We start from the raw sequence: 15,517 nt of genomic DNA on the forward strand, positions 1-15,517 counted from the left end.
CTTTTCTGAAGACTGTACTCTGCTTTCAATAAATCTTTCTACTTCTGCCCACACATCGTGTCTGTTCACTTATGACCCTGCCCTTGAATTCCTTCCTGCACAGAGGTCAAGAACCCTCTCCACTGTTGTGGGTGGTGGTCTGCACCCATATCAAGTTGGCTGTAAATAAAGGATTTGCTTCTGGATTCTCTATTGTGTTCCATTGGCTTATGGGTCTGTCTTTCTACCACTACTATGTTGTTTTGTTACTATAGTTTCGTAGTTTTTTTTTTTTGAGACAGGGTCTTATTTTGTTAGAGCCCAGGTTAGAGGGCTGTGGCATCATCATAACTCACTGCAGCCTCAGACTCCTGGGCTCAAGCGATCCTCTTGCCTCAGCCTCCTGAGTAGCTGGGACTTATAGGCTAGGTTTCTAGTGCTAAAACTAAAGTTGGTTCAACACCACACCAATAATGTTGATTAAAAGTTTATCTTCCCAGGTGCACAACAGAGACAAAATGGGATCAACCATTCCCCCACCCACCCAGAGACACCTGCCTAATTGATTCTTCCTTTACCCCCCTTTTTTCTCTTCAAATGGTCAACTTAGGTTAGATTTAATTAGATCCTCACAAGGATGTAACCATTTGCCTAACTGCCCATCCCCCTCCTCCTTTTTCTTTTTGTATGTATGGCCTCTCCCCTTAAATACTGAGCTCTCAAATCCCTCTTTGAGAGCACAGGTCACAGATGCCTCTGGGGACATTTCCCCAGCGTGCCCTCAAACTTTAGCTTAATAAACCTCCATCGATTGAGATCTTTGCCTCAGTCACTTACTTTGAGTTGTCAGTAGAATGGTGGTTGCCAAGGGTGGGAGGAGGGGGACATGGGGAGTTGTTTGATTACTTGGGCAGACAGTAGCATTACGGTTAGGTTGGAAAATGACCTTGTTTGGAAAAGGTAATACTTAAGCATTTAGAGATGAACCGGTTGTAGTGGCACTCAACTGTTTGAGCTCAGGAGTTTGAGACCAGCCTGAGCAAGAGCAAGACTCCATCTCTACTAAAAATAGAAAGAAATTAATTGGCCAACTAAAAATATATAGAAAAAATTAGCCGGGCATGGTGGCGCATGCCTGTAGTCCCAGCTACTTGGGAGGCTGAGGCAGAAGAATTGCTTGAGCCCAGGAGTTTGAGGTTGCTGTGAGTTAGGCTGACGCCACAGCACTCTAGCCCGGGCAACAGAGTGAGACTCTGTCTCAAAAAAAAAAAAATTTAGAGGATGAAATATCATGTCTGCAACTTACTTTCAATTGAGAGTGAGATTGTGGATGCAGAATGCAACAGGTTTAAGAGACAGTGTGGTTTCAGAGAACACAGACTGAGAGAACAACAACTAACTAGGTCCCCAGTGCCCTTCATTCCTTATTTTTTAAATAATGTAGCTAAATTTACTAATCTTACCCTTTACATTTTTGAGGGCCCTGTCACTATCTTGATGAGTCTGCCCCCTGCTGGAGACAAGGGGAGGTGCAGGGCAGATCTTGGCCTCCAGCAATTCACTGCCAATTTCACTATGGTGTTTGGCAGGTAATCCCTCTCAGTCCATGGTATCAGTCTGAGGCCATTCTCTAGTTTCATTGAAAATAGTAATGTTATAATAATAACATCTGACAGATATTCAGCACTTACTGTGTTCCAGGCACTGAGTTTAACCTTACAAGCATTTCTCATTTGATTGATTGCCACAATAATCTTTTAGGTAGATATCAGTATTATTTATCCCTATTTTACTTTTGAGAAAATTGAGGCACAGAGGGCCTAAAAAATCCTCCCAAAGATATTCAGATAGTAAGAGGAGAGGCTGGGATTCAAATATGAGCAGACTGCACCAGGCTTGTAACTACTGATACAAAGCTATGTGGCCTCTCACAGAGCTTTCTCTATTTTTCGATTTGTTTATAGGGATTTCTGGATAGAAGCAGTGAGTGAAGCAATCATGCAAACATGCTCCCACCTATCTCTCTTGGAGATTTCCACATGAGGTCTTATTTTATTTTTTTGAGACAGGATCTCACTGTCAACCCATGCTGGAGTGCAGTGGCATCATCATAGCTCACTGCAGCCTTGAACTCTGGGCTCAAGTGATTCTCCCCCTTGGCCTCCCAAAATGTTGGGATTACAGGCATGAACCACTGCCTCCTGCTGCAATATTGCTTTTGACTTCCTATTTGGGAAGGAAAAAAAAGAGTTCCAAGCTTGACTCTTCCTGCTAGAATTGTCCTTATTTCAGCAGTCAGCGGGCCTTATTTCCTAGGTGTCCATTTCAACTCAGTACGTGTAAAAGAGTTGGGGATATAACCAAGGGGTAAATTCAGGAGGGAATTTCCCCCCAAAATTTCAGGGATTATTGGATACCACTCACTGAGTTACAAGCAGAAAATGTGGAGTGTACTAGAAAAATACGGGGAATGGCTTAAGGCTTAATCAAGTCTAGGGTGGTCTCCTTGGCCGAACAGTTCAACCTGGACAGGCAGTTTGCCTTCATCACCTAGCCCAAGAGATGAGCAACTGTGCAGTTTTGCACAACCTAATCCTTAAGAACTTGACCAGCCATTGCCAGGACATTATGCTGTTTATCTTGGAGAACTGCAATGGGCAAGAATCCCAAGTGTCTTGGTAAAACATCTAAGCTTGATGGGGGGGGGATTATCCTTAGGGAAAAACATTGCCCACTCAGCAAAGTTCCCTTGAGTGAAACACAAATTGTTTTTATGCCTTGGTCTCCCCTGCTCCACCCCGTCTACCCCACTGTGCACAAAGTGTGGTGGGCCTCCTCCAATCTTGATTAAAGCATTTACATTTGGGTATTCTCCAAATCTACCACCCACAAGCAGGGGCTTGAGCAAGAGAAGACTGTCTGGGTGGTCCAGGCAACGGCATGGTTCTGGCAAGTCTGGCTGGCCCTTCCAACTCTGCAGAGCTCACACTGTCTGTGGCAGATCCAAATCCTGTTTGGAACTTGAGGCAAGGATCTGAAAGAGACCCTGGTTTTCTTGAGCAAGGCCATGCCTATGAGGTTAACTAACCAGGCTTCTGCAGAGATGGGGCATTCTACTGTGGGATCTCACATGCCCCTGCCACCTGGACTGGTGGAATCTCATAGCCTATCTGTTCCCCTAAGCAGCACTCTTTGATCCAACAGCAGGTACAGATGGCACTGGGCTTGAGCTAACCCTGAAGGTACCTGTAAGCTGCCTGTTCATTTCTCCACCCACAAGACGGCTGTGGGTGGAGAATAAAAATGCTGAAACCTGGCTTCCTGGTGGCTTTGGATGGCATACTGGTACCAGCAGTGAGTGCTCACTTACGGCCCCATATGGGACACTTGGAGACAGCAGTGAAGGGAAATCAGCCCAAAGACGGAGCTTGAAAGTGTCACAGTGTCCTCCATCTGAACAGATAGATGCTTGTTTTGATGGATTCTGGTGCATAGGACTTGGAAAGAACAAAACTGGAATCTGGAGACAAGGAGGTTCAGGAAGGAGTATGTTATATAAAGCTGGACTTCTAACACAGGCCCAGTGTCCCACACGAAAGCTCGCCAAATGCTTCCACTGCAGGGGACCAGATGGCCCTCTTCCCCACGATTAAGCCTGAGGCTGTGAAAGACATTGCCAAGCTATGGCCCACAACATGTGCCCCTCAGCTCACTCCAGATGCCACGCTGAGCATCTAAAAGCAGGGACTGCACCATGCTCTGGCCAGAATCAGTGCTAGGGAAGGGAAGAGCCACTACCAGCCTGAGGCAGCCATGGCTCTCAGGAGTGCTAGGTGCAAGGCATAAGGCAACTCCATCTGCAACCTGACACCTGCTTTCTCACTTGGAGCATGTGTTGCCCACATTCCCTAAGAAGTTTTCAATTCTTGGGGGTTCCCCAGGCCCTTCCTACAAGGCAGGAGTCATGGAAAGCTGGATTCTGTTCATTTTCCTGTGGTGGTAGCTGGAGTCCATATGAATGGCAGGAAAGGGAGAGCAGCTCTGGGTCAGTGAAACATGTCTTCAATCTCATCTCATGTGCTGCTCGAGGCCCTGCATCTGAACTGAGGCTATGGATCACTTACTCAACCTTGTGAATGTCAATCACAAGTATTCCCAGTACTCATAGGGCTTGGTCCAGGTGCCTTCAAGCCACACTGACTTCATAAAGCCTTGGTCAGCCAGGCCTCCTCTGCCAGCAGCAATCTGGAGGGTGGTCCAAGAATGCTGGCAGTGTCAGGGCAGATGTGAGTCACTAAGGCCATGGGAGGAGAGAGCCACCAGAATAAATGGGCTCTCCTCTTTATCTTCTGGGTCTTGGATACACCAGACCCTGGCCAACAAAGCCCCGGACTGAGCAGAAGCAGGCCCCTGGCCAGTGGCTAGCCTGTGGCTCAGGTATTGACTAGGTGATATCAGCTCTAAGTCAGATCCCTAAAGCCCCAGATCAGGGATGGGCAAACTTTTTCTTTGCAAGTCATATGGTCTCTGCTGCAACTACTCATCTTTGCCACTACAGTGTAAAAGCAGTCAATGAATGGGTGTCACTGTGTTCTGACAGAACTTTATTTACAAAACAGGCAGCAGGCCACATCTGGCCCATGGACTGTAATCTGCCAATTACTGCCGGTGATGATACTTAGGAGATGACCTGGCTGCCCCACTCGGACTGTGGCCCAGTCTGATCCATGAGGTGGGAGCCACTCTAGGGCCTCCTGCTATGCTGAGGCTGTACACTGAGGGTAGAAGAGGGCACTGTGTTTTGGAGTTTCTGATGAATTGGTGAGTGCAGGGGTCAGAATGTGAGGGCCATGCTGGAAATGGCTAAGCCAACTGCTTTATTCCAGATCAGGCCTGACACTCCTACTCCCCATATACACATGGTCCCTGGACGGGCATTGTCCTTACGGGGCCCCTAGGAGCCCTTGTGCTGTGGCCTGACCACCAGCCCCTCTTTGGTGATGGCCCAGTTGTAGCTCTTTGGGGAGTCCAATGCTTCTTCCACCCGCGCCTCCAGGTTCTCTCGGGTGATGAAGTTTTTGGCCTCCTCCTATTGGGAGAGAAAAGGCCAGCTGAGTGGGGGGCCCACGGCACATGCTAGCCGGCCCATACAGCCCAGGTCCTCTCAGTGCTTCACTGACCTTCCAGTGGCATAATCTGGCAGCCTTGTTATATTCCTCTTTCTTAGACAATCACCCATCGGACACATCAGGCAGAACCCCAAACATCAGCTATGACAATCTCATGTCCTGCTAGGTGGAATCAGTCCCTCAATATTACCTGGTCCCCTCTGAATCCTTCTCAAACTCATCCGTTCTCCTCTGTTATTAATACATTAATTCAAGCCTCATCCATTCTCATTGGATTACTCCTAACTGGTCTCCCTGCATGAAGTCTTACACCTGCCAATCTTAGCCTAGAATATTTACCCCTTCGATGACTTTATCACCTGTAAGGCAAAATACAACTGCTTTATGGACAAAGGGGTCCCTCCCACAGACATGGCTTCCACCTGCTAGGCACTTGAACACTTCCCAATTTCTATGCTCACCTCCGGGTCTCTCCCTCGCCAGGCACTCTCCTTGTTTCCCAAATTCTCACCTGCTAACCCTAAGCGTCTGTACTTGGCTAGCGCTCCACTTTGCGGTTCCCAGAATCCCCACAGCCACACAGGCCGAGCTCCGGCTCGAGCCCCACCCTCTGGGGACGCAGCCCACCTGCAGCTGCAGCACTTCTTGTTCCTTGAGCTCCAGCCAGGCCTGCGCCTCTCGGGCCTTGCGGGCCTGCTCCTCGGCTTGCTGCTGCTCCTGCTCACGCGCCTCCCGCTGCAGCCTCTCTATCCTGCGAAGGGCAAGAGGCCGAGGCTGAGCGGGGCCCGGGCCTCTCCCAGGCAGGCCAGGCAGCGCTGTCCCGCCTCCCGCCCCACGCACCGCAGCTCGTGCAGCCGCCGGTTCTCCGCCTGGTTCCAGGCCATCAGCTCCCGGTGCTCGGCGGCATCCTCCCGGGCCTTGCGCTCCGCCAGGACCCCGGCTCGGGCCTCGTGCACCTTCTTCCGCACCTCGGACACGAACTCCAGCCTGGGCGGAAAGTGCTTCTAGTCGGCACCCTCTCCGCCCGTCCCCGCACTCCCCCGCCGGCGCGGACGGCCACCTCCCCCTCCGCCACACACCTGAGGGCGCGCACGATTTGGCGGTACTGCTGGTACCGCTGCGTCACCACGAAGAACTCCGCAGGGTCCACCGAGGGCGGCGTCTTCACGCGCCCGACCTTAGACTTGGCCTGCGGGTCGTGGCGGGTCTTGCGGCCGCGCGCGGGCAGCAGCAGCGGGACCCGGGGCCGGCACGCAGGCCGCGCGCCCAGGCCGCTCAGCGCGCGCAGCATGGCCGAGTCCGCTGGCTGTGGCCCGCGCCGCTAAGACACTGACGTGCTCCGGAAGTGGCCGCTAGGCACCATGGGACTTGTAGTCCTCGGACGGCCCCAGTCCTGATCCCGCGGTACGGCCTCTGGAGTGGCGGACTGCGCGGGACCCTGCCGACATCTGCGATAGGCCCCAGCGCCCGGGCCTCTGGCTGGGCCCTCTCCACAGGGCCCTGGGCCCTCCCACGTGCCTCCAACCCTCACGCGGGTAAGGGTGTCAGCGTGGGTGATAGATGCAGGGACGAAGGAGAGAACTCGAGGCAACAGTTTCGGGGACCTTACACTTTTATTGGAGGGCAGCAGTCGCGGAGCCTGCAGAGGCAGAGGGGCATTATGCCTCGTGACATTCTGATCACATGAGCGCTGAGCCATGACCTTCCCATCCCCTGGAGCAGGGGCTCTCCTCCACCCCCGCCCCGCGAGCCTGAGGACACAGACAGCGTGGGGGTCTCCAGCTTCCTGGGCATTTGGCCTTGTCCACCCTAAACAAGCCTGATTCATAAAGACCTGAGCTCACGCCCACTTAAGTTAGGCAGTAAGGCTTTGCCTCATAGGAACTTACCTTTTCTCCTCTAGTTATATATAGTGCTTCCCTGATGCACTTTAGATGTTCCATTTGCAAAACAGTAACAAACCATTTCCCTACATCTGTCTTGGGGGAGCTCTGCAGTCACTGAGTCCTTCCTAGTGCACAGCAGTAACCACCGGGTCCTCTGGGGCCTGCTGCTTATTTGTGAGGTTGCACCCCTCACCTCTTTCCACTGGCCAGGAGCTGGCCCACTTTGAGACACATTGGCTGTCAAGATGCCTGTGGGACTCTATGGCTACCATTGCCTTCTTTTTTTTTTTTGAGACAGAGTCTTGCTCTGTTGCCTGGGCTAGAGTAGTGCCTTGGCGTCAGCCTAACTCACAGCAACCTCAAACTCCTGGGCTCAAGCAATCCTGCTGCCTCAGCCTCCCAAGTAGCTGAGACTACAGGCATGTGCCACCATGCCCGCCTAATTTTTTCTATATATATTTTTAGTTGTCCAGCTAATTTCTTTCTATTTGAAGTAGAGACGGGCTCTCACTCTTGCTCAGGCTGGTTTTGAACTCCTGACCTTGAGCGATCCTCCTGCCTCGGTCTCCCAGAGTGCTAGGATTACAGGTGTGAGCCACCACGCCTGGGCCCATTGCCTTCTTAATGGAGCTTTCTACTACAATTATCTCCTACCTCACTAGTGACTTCAATCTTTTACTTTAACCTAAGTATTTTATAAATTGTCCCAGAATTCTGGGAAATAGGAAGGTTAACAGATGGCACCCTGCTGTGTGTGTAGGGGCAGAGACAGCTGGGGTGCTGTGGCAGGGGGCATCCCAGTGGTGTCTCATTCTACCCCTCACAGCCCCCAGCCCTTAGCCACCTTGGCCACTGGTGACCAGTGACTGGTCTTGAATGGTGGGGGCCTCTCACCCCACTTACCAGCAGTATCTGTAGCAGGTGCTGCTTCCTGGCGGTTTGAACCACCACTGGGTCATGGTCCTGCCCTCCCAGGGCACTCTGTCTTTGAGGGAAGTCAGGGTATCGCTTGGGAGGCTACAGGCAGTCTGGGCTGGGCTGCCTGCTGCAGTGCCCAGAATCCTTTTTCAGAAGGGAACCAAAGCTGCAGGCTGCCCTCCTTACCCCAACTTCAGGCCCAGGGTAAGTGGAGGAACCCAGCCAGTAACTTCTTCCTTCTACTCAGGCTGAGGAGCCCCATCACTCACCTGGGGTCCTAAGGGCATTCTGGGGGTCTTGGGATGAACTGCTTTCTTCCAGGGTACCAGCTATGGGACCAGTGCTGAGCCTTCAAGGGTTCAGGGCGGGCAGCAGCAGCACCACCAGGCTTAGCCTGGAGCTGGCCATGGCAGGGCTGCTCTCCTGGACAGTGGACAGCACTTAAGGAGTCTGACACTCCCACATACACCCTTCCTGTTCCTCCAGGCCCACTTTGGGCAACTGGCCTCTCAGGGGCCACTTTAGTGTCTCCTAATGCCCTTCTCTCTTTGCTACTGCCCCTCATCCTAGGTGTCTAGACCCTGAGGAATCCTGGCCCAGCCCAAGGGATGATGCTCCAGGGGACCAGCCTTCTCCTGGAGCACTGGGACACAGAGGCTACCCCACCCTGTCAGCTCCGAAGCCCTCCCTGTTGGCCAGGCCCACCCTTCTTCCTTCAGGAAGTTTCAGAAGTGGAAGATTGGAGAGAGGGACAGAGACTTTAGGCCAATGGGTTGTGGATGGATGGATGGGTGGTCAGGGGAGTTCTGCATGAGACAGGCTGCAGTGTGGGGTATCTGGAGTACCAGGTGCTAGGGAACCAGAGCGGCCTGCCCTCTCTCTTCCACTGTGGCTGGGATGTGGAATGGATGTGTGGTGGTGAGGGGAGCAGGTACTTCTGCCTCTTGTCCCTCTCCTGCCAGAAGCAGCGAGCACAGGGATAGATAGTGGAGTTGTTGGGGAGAGAGGAGGGAAAGGGGGCTTTTCTAGGCATGGTTCAGGGGAGGAGGGGCAGTGCAGCATGCACCCAGATGGAGCTGGATCCCAGGCCCTAGCCCTTAGGGAGGCCAGCCTCCCTACTCAGAGGGAGAACTGTACAGGAAGTGGCTTCTTCAGGCAGCTGCAGAACCCTAGGCCGACAGCTCCACCCCTACCACCCCCACTCTTGGCCCACAGACTCCAGTTATGTCTGGGGAGAGGGGAGGCAGAGCAGCTTGCTACCCAACCCCTTCCCACAGCATCCACTCCATGAATGTACACTAGGCAGCTGCTGGCCCTGAGGTCACCAGACAGTTGTTCCTCCCACCAATCTTCCCAGGGGCCTCCAGTCACAGCATTCCCGCTCCAGGCTGGCCCAGGTCCTGGTCTCATCTTCCCACTTCCTAGGCTGTATTCAGCTTCCGCTCTTGAAGCCTAAGCCCTCAGAGGCCTCCCTGACCCCAAAAGGAAACCGTGGCCTAGAGACAGGCAAGGCCTGAGGATTCTAACTTCCACATAGCTCAGGGCTTTCCTCAGTGGGAAAGTGGGGGCCTAAGAGTGGAGAGCCCAGCAGTTGTTCAGAGGTGTTGGGGACACTGTGACCACCCTCCCCGAGAGCTTCCATTTGTTCTCCTGTAAAACAGGTTGGGAGGAACAATTCACATCCACACCTCTGGGCACCAGGGCTGGATCAGTCCCGATGGAGGTGGGTTTGGGTGGGGCAGTACCTACCCAGGAGTGGGCTCTCCTCTCCAAGCAGCAAACCCCATGCTGAGGGGGCAGTGCAGCCACTGTAGGGCTAATTTTGTCCCCATTCTGTGCTGAGCACAGGACCTTTCGTGGATTTGGACAGCTAGCCTGGGTTGCTTGAAATGTGCTCCTGTGTCCCAGTCTATATCAGCAGCTCAGCTTTCAGCACCAGCCACCAGCCTCCAGGGATCAGAGGCCTGAACAGAGCATTAATAGCCAATCTCTACATTTGGGCCAGGTCAGGCTTGGCATGCTGGTGACCAGAGTCATTGGAAAGCAGGTGCAGCAAATCCTGTGTTGAAGATGGTGGGGGGGCGTAACGGGCACCAGTCAGGCCTGGGCACCAGGGTTCAGCTGCCGAGGCAGAATGGGCACACTATCAGATTATACATTTATGATTGGAAATTATTAGCAGGAACCAGAAACAAATATGTGAATTTATGTTCATTTACATTGTTTTGGGAAATATATACATTTTGTTAACTGGGTGATTTTTAGGAAAACATTAGCTTTGTGGTTTAGTGAAGATGACTCTTAGTTCAATAAACTAGCTTAGTTCTGGTTTGGGTTTACAGAATGTTTTATTCGAAGACCATGGCGTTTACTTTAAAACAGGAATGAGGTGGGTTTTTATTATGCATTTTGATTATGGTTTTTCCTGCAAAATCCAAATCAGAACTAAGCTTCTCAAGGAAAACTCTGGTCCCCTTCTGGCAACACACTTGCCTTTTGAGAAATGTTATATGTTCTTTCCAGACTACCAGTTCTGGAATTCATCCTGTTATCCCTGTCATTAGGACACAGAAAGCCTCTGTTCACCACTAAGCTCCACCCAATGCTGGGTCCTGAGGATATGGAGTTGTTCCAGCTGGGAGTTGCTTGGTGTTTGTTGGGAAAGCAGAGGTTTTGAGCTGAATGGACACTCAAGTGCTGCAGGCGCACAGAGGGGCACAAACCCCGAGCAGGTGGCCCAGGGTGCAGGATAAGGAATTAGCTAGAGTTGTGGAAGCAGGGATGGTAGCAGTGGGATGCCCCAGTAAGGAACAAAACAAAGAAGGGCCAACGGGAGCTGCTGGAGGATCTGTGGGCCTGGAGGAAATGATGGTGGGCCCCAGGGCGTGGGAGACAGGTGCCTCTTGGCCACCCCATGGTGTCACTCCGAAGGAAACACAATACATGACCCAGGACTGGGGAGCTCGGGGCTGGAGAGCTAAGGGGTTCACAGACAGGCCCAGAGTCCCATCCTTTGAGGAAGGAGATAGTGGAGGAGCAGAATGAAGGTTAGCAGAGTCCCGAACACCACAGACAGGAGACAGTAGATCCCTGGGGCTAGCACCAGGCCACCTTGGCCAGCAGAAATGAAAAAAAGGACCATGTGGGAATGAAGTGAGGAGGAGGGAAAGTGAGAGACTTTTTCAAGTCTGTCATAAAGGTGGAAGAACTTGGGCCAGGGGGGAAATGCTCTTTATTTAATGAAAGAGATTTGAGTATTTGGGAAGGAGGGTGATGAAAGAAACTGAAACCCAGGAAAGAGCTGACTGGATGAAGTGAGGTCCCAAGTGTAGCAGGACCCAGAGCTTTTGGTGTGGTGGGCATGGTTGTCCCGCTTCCCCTTGGGAGAAACATTGGTCCCTAACCCAACCTCCCCAGGTTGCAGCTGGTCAGCTGCAGGTGGGCACTGGATGAGTGACAGCCCTGCTCTTCCCACACCATTGTGCACTTTCCTTCTGGCCTACACTAGCTCCTGTCAGGTTTATGTCTTTCAACAAAGCAAACCCAGAGTAGAAAGTAAGAAATGAGTGAAGAGGGAGGGATGAAGGGATGGGGATACAACTGTAAGCTGAGGAGATAAGAGGAGCAAAGAGGCCGGGCGCGGTGGCTCACGCCTGTAATCCTAGCTCTCTGGGAGGCCGAGGCGGGCGGATTGCTCGAGGTCGGGAGTTCAAAACCAGCCTGAGCAAGAGCGAGACCCCGTCTCTACTATAAATAGAAAGAAACTAATTGGCCAACTAATATATATAGAAAAAATTAGCCGGGCATGGTGGCTCATGCCTGTAAGTCCCAGCTACTTGGGAGGCTGAGACAGAAGGATCACTTGAGCCCAGGAGTTTGAGGTTGCTGTGAGCTAGGCTGACGCCACGGCACTCACTCTAGCCTAGGCAACAAAGCGAGACTCTGTCTCAAAAAAAAAAAAAAAAAAAAAGAGGAGCAAAGAGCTGAGGTAATTCTTGTTTGACGACATCGGTTTAGCAACCAAGTGGCATTTAAAATATTGGCCCAGCTGCTGATTAAATCAGCATGGGCTTCAGCAGAAAACCAGCTAGGCCACACTGGCGTACCCACTCAAGGCCAGCCCTACCAAAAGAAGGCAAGGCAGCCTGCTGGTAGGTGGGGCAGGCAGCACAGGGGCCTGTGGGTGGCCTCACCTGCAAATTCACTGAATAATTTGCTGACCCAGTGCCTGCCTGGCTGCCAGCCATCTGCCTGGACCTGGTCACATGGAGGTACTGCAGGGCAGCTTTCAAGGAATCAGGGTCTCCTCCCCAAAGTTGGCATCCTTCACCAGAAATTCCTCAGATTCTATCTTTGCTAAATTTATCCATGCCTATTCTGAAACTACTGAGTTTTGAGTTTCCTGCCTCTTGGAGTTCCTCAGTTCCTCGAGAAGGACCAAATGCTTCTAACAACTTATGCTTATCTCTTGCAAGCTTCCAGCGTGGTCTGTTGTAGCGCCCTGCCTCCCATGGGCCTTCTGGGTCTCTTCCACATTCTCCTTCCTTCACGCAAACATCCGGGATACGTGGTACACGACCAAGATCCCTTCTTGGAGCTACTGCATGTCAACTACTTTGCCTGGACCCTGAAACCCTCTGTATTATGGCTCCACTTGGCCTTTTCTCCTTTTTACTCATCTAAATTTCCAGCAGCCTATGGGTCCAGTTCAAGTCTCACCCCTTCCAAGCAGCACGGCAGCACTGACCTCGGACTGTGCCTCCATGGCAGGCTGGGTGCCACTTCTCACTCCTGAAGCCTCTGGAGTCTGAGATCTGTGCTGGCTCCTTAAGAAAGGCCCAGGGACCACAGGCTCCTTCAGCTCTGCCTGACAGCCATGGCAACCAGTTCCTCTCCTCTCCTGTGAGGAGCTGCTCATGAGGCTGGGAGGCAGTAGACAGACCCACACTCCTAGCTGTACGCCCAACTAAAGACCACATTTCCCAGCACCCCCTGTAGTTAGGTGTAGCTAAGGATAGGATAAAACCTAGTCACGCAGTCAGTGGGGTACAAATGCAAAGGAGAAGGGCAGATTTAGCTTTATGTCCTTAAAAATGAAGTTACTCGCTGCTCCTCATGCTCTTTCCCCATTCCAGTTTGGAATATAGATGTGGCAATGACCCAGCTTCAATCATGAGGATGAGAGAAATACCCTGAGGATACTGGGGCCAGCAGATGATAAGATCCTGGGTGTCTGGGCAGGAAAGACCGTTATATGAGAAATAAATGAATATCCATCTTCTTTAAGACACAAAAGTTTGACACTTTTGTCTAAAATGTTAGGCTCAAAATCAAGTTGGGATCTAAGACTCCCACCATGCTGGTTTCTGGATCTGAGACACTTCCATATAAAAGTCCTGGAAATAAGGACACATATGAAAGAAAATGGGAGCAATTTCACACAATACATGTGGACATAAAAAATTATCCCGCACAGAGTGACACAATCCAGACAGCTCTGCAGCAAAGCAACAAGGACTGGAGAGGTCAGATTGGCCTTGGCCCCAAGGCTGAGCCAGTTCCTCTCCGCACTGTGCCCCTGCACTCAGGGAGACTCAGTGAGGACACAGGAGCAAGGTTGGCTGGGACCACTCCACCAAAGATGTGCTGGGAATGAAAGGAAGGTCTCGGTGATGACCTAAGAGCTGGTAGACAGGAGGAGCCTGGGGACTGTGGCCTCTCAAGGCCAGCTGAGGGAACAGCAACAGCAGGGCCAGGAGTAGCCCAGGAGCCCGATCCCTGCATGACTGCCCAGCCCAGACAAAGGGAGAGACATTTCCTCAGGGAGTCAAAGCTTTTATTATCTGATAGTCCCTAGTGTGGTGCCAGAGATATCGCTCTGGTCCCGTCATTCCCCACGATGGTGGTGGTGGGGGCAGGGGTGGGGTGGAGGGAGGGATATTTACAGTGCATGGTGGTACAGGGACAACCACGTTCCTCAAGAGCTCTGAGAACTTTGTGCTTTTTTTTCTTAGTTGGTGCTGAGCTACCTGGAATGGATTTTGTGTGTTATCTGTTTTAGGAAAAGATGTATTAAGCAAAGAACAATCTAGCCCAATTTCCAGGCCGATGATTTCACGATATCAATCCAAACATCACACTATTTAATTCCCCAATAAAACATTGGAAAAAGGACTATCAGTGCTAACACATTTACATATAAAATCTCCACCTAATAGGTAATAGAAGCCTATGTACCAATTTCTAAAACAGTTATAAGATATATACACAATTTGGGGTATATTAACAAAACATAATATTACAAAATATTAAAGGCAATCCTCCTGGTCTGTGGGGCCTTGTCGCCTCCTACTTGAAGTTGGCATAATCTGAGAATGCGTCAATGTATTCCTGCACCACCTTATAGCAGAACTCATACTGTTCCTGGAGAGTGAAAGGTGGGGAAAAAGCCAGGGTTACTGAAAAGAATGCTGTACCCATAGTTCCTAATAGACCCATGTTTTTTGAAAATGGAAAACTGAGAGGGAATGTTTATGGACTTCCACCTGAGCCCTGATCTGTCTGCCAGAGTTCAGACAGCATTCCCCTTCTGCGCTGAGTGCAGAGGGCCTTCCACAAGCAGAGCTGATGAGGGGCGTCCTAGGCCTTGCAGAGGTGAGACGTGAGTTTGCTGGGCTGGGAGACGGTGTGGCCTTACTTACCACGGCTGTCAGGTTAGGATGTGCCCTGGCTCTCAAAGCCTCATATTCTCCCAAATCTCTTAACATCCACTTTTCTTTCCCTCTGAAACTTTTCTAGCATCATGGGATTCAGGAAAACCTCTGTGGATGTTCAGCTTAAGAGTCTCTTAACAGGGAGCCCAAGCATAACAAAGGCAGGTACCCCTGGGTCATCCCCACCCAGGACCCATGGAGAAGTGCAGACAAGCCCTGTGGGGTACCCAGCCACTCCTTTCCAACCTGTCACATCCTCTGGGGACGGGGGCTACATTCCTGCTGCCATCCTGCCTCCCAAGGTGCTTCCTGTCGGGGGCACCTCGGGACGAGGGGGTCTGTGGTTAGGCAGTTTTTTGACTAGTAGGTGGGCGCCTCTGAAGAGCCTCCTCCCTGTGCTGGTCCTGACAGAGAAGGGCTGCAGATGGTTTTGGGACATGGACAGGTACATGGGCAGCATACCAGTGTCTGGACCATGTGTGGCCTCTGCAGCCTCAGGCTCTTAACGGTCTGGAAGACATCCAAAATCCCCTCCGCTTTCACACGCTCCAGGACGGTGCTTAGGGCACAGAAGGTCCCTGTCCTTCCTGCCCCGGCGCTGCAACAGAACAGATACGCTTAACACACCTGTGATGGCCCTCTGTGCCAAGGGGGTGAGGGACAGTGGCAAAGAGCAGACAAAGGCCCAGGGTGGTGCTGCAGCGAGGGTCTGTAATCCAAAGGGACTCTTGGGGTGGGGATGGGGCAGGAGGCCATGCTCACCTCTGCCCTGTTGACCCACCCAGCCTGGAGGAGCCCTGTGAGAGCACAGCTCTGGGGAGATGTGTACTCTGTGCCCCTCCTGCACAGCCCATGTGCCTGCAGAGGGACTCACCCATGGGACCACGGGGAT

At 51.8% G+C, this 15,517-nt stretch overlaps 3 protein-coding genes across 5 annotated transcripts in view; all 3 read right to left on the reverse strand.

The window, feature by feature from the left end:
* Positions 1-4,566: 4,566 nt before the first annotated feature.
* MRPS26 (mitochondrial ribosomal protein S26) lies at positions 4,567-6,443 on the reverse strand. The gene is made up of 4 exons (XM_012754915.3): positions 6,188-6,443; positions 5,949-6,095; positions 5,736-5,859; positions 4,567-5,068 (listed from the first exon to the last, which is right to left on the reverse strand). Exons 1-4 carry the CDS (start codon positions 6,397-6,399, stop codon positions 4,934-4,936), a joined length of 618 nt encoding a protein of 205 aa, XP_012610369.1. The 5' UTR covers positions 6,400-6,443; the 3' UTR covers positions 4,567-4,933.
* Positions 6,444-7,467: 1,024 nt separating this feature from the next.
* Positions 7,468-8,392, reverse strand: LOC105865791 (progonadoliberin-2). The gene is given in 5 exon segments (XM_076010990.1): positions 7,468-7,936; positions 7,939-8,039; positions 8,182-8,222; positions 8,224-8,284; positions 8,287-8,392. Coding segments are annotated over 5 exon segments (366 nt in total). The 5' UTR covers positions 8,321-8,392; the 3' UTR covers positions 7,468-7,807.
* A 5,334-nt stretch (positions 8,393-13,726) lies between these two features.
* Positions 13,727-15,517, reverse strand: part of PTPRA (protein tyrosine phosphatase receptor type A) — a 134,729-nt gene continuing 132,938 nt past the window's right edge. For all 3 annotated transcript variants that reach the window (XM_012754914.2, XM_012754913.2, XM_020282016.2), the window contains 2 exons: positions 15,088-15,223; positions 13,727-14,335 (listed from right to left, as the gene is read on the reverse strand). In XM_012754914.2, coding sequence (XP_012610368.1) covers positions 14,261-14,335; positions 15,088-15,223 — 211 coding nt within the window. In that variant the 3' untranslated portion in view covers positions 13,727-14,260. The remainder of the gene's footprint in view (positions 14,336-15,087; positions 15,224-15,517) is intronic.

Source organism: Microcebus murinus, chromosome 16 (assembly GCF_040939455.1).
Source record: "Microcebus murinus isolate Inina chromosome 16, M.murinus_Inina_mat1.0, whole genome shotgun sequence".
In the NCBI taxonomy this organism is placed as follows: Eukaryota; Metazoa; Chordata; class Mammalia; order Primates; family Cheirogaleidae; genus Microcebus; species Microcebus murinus.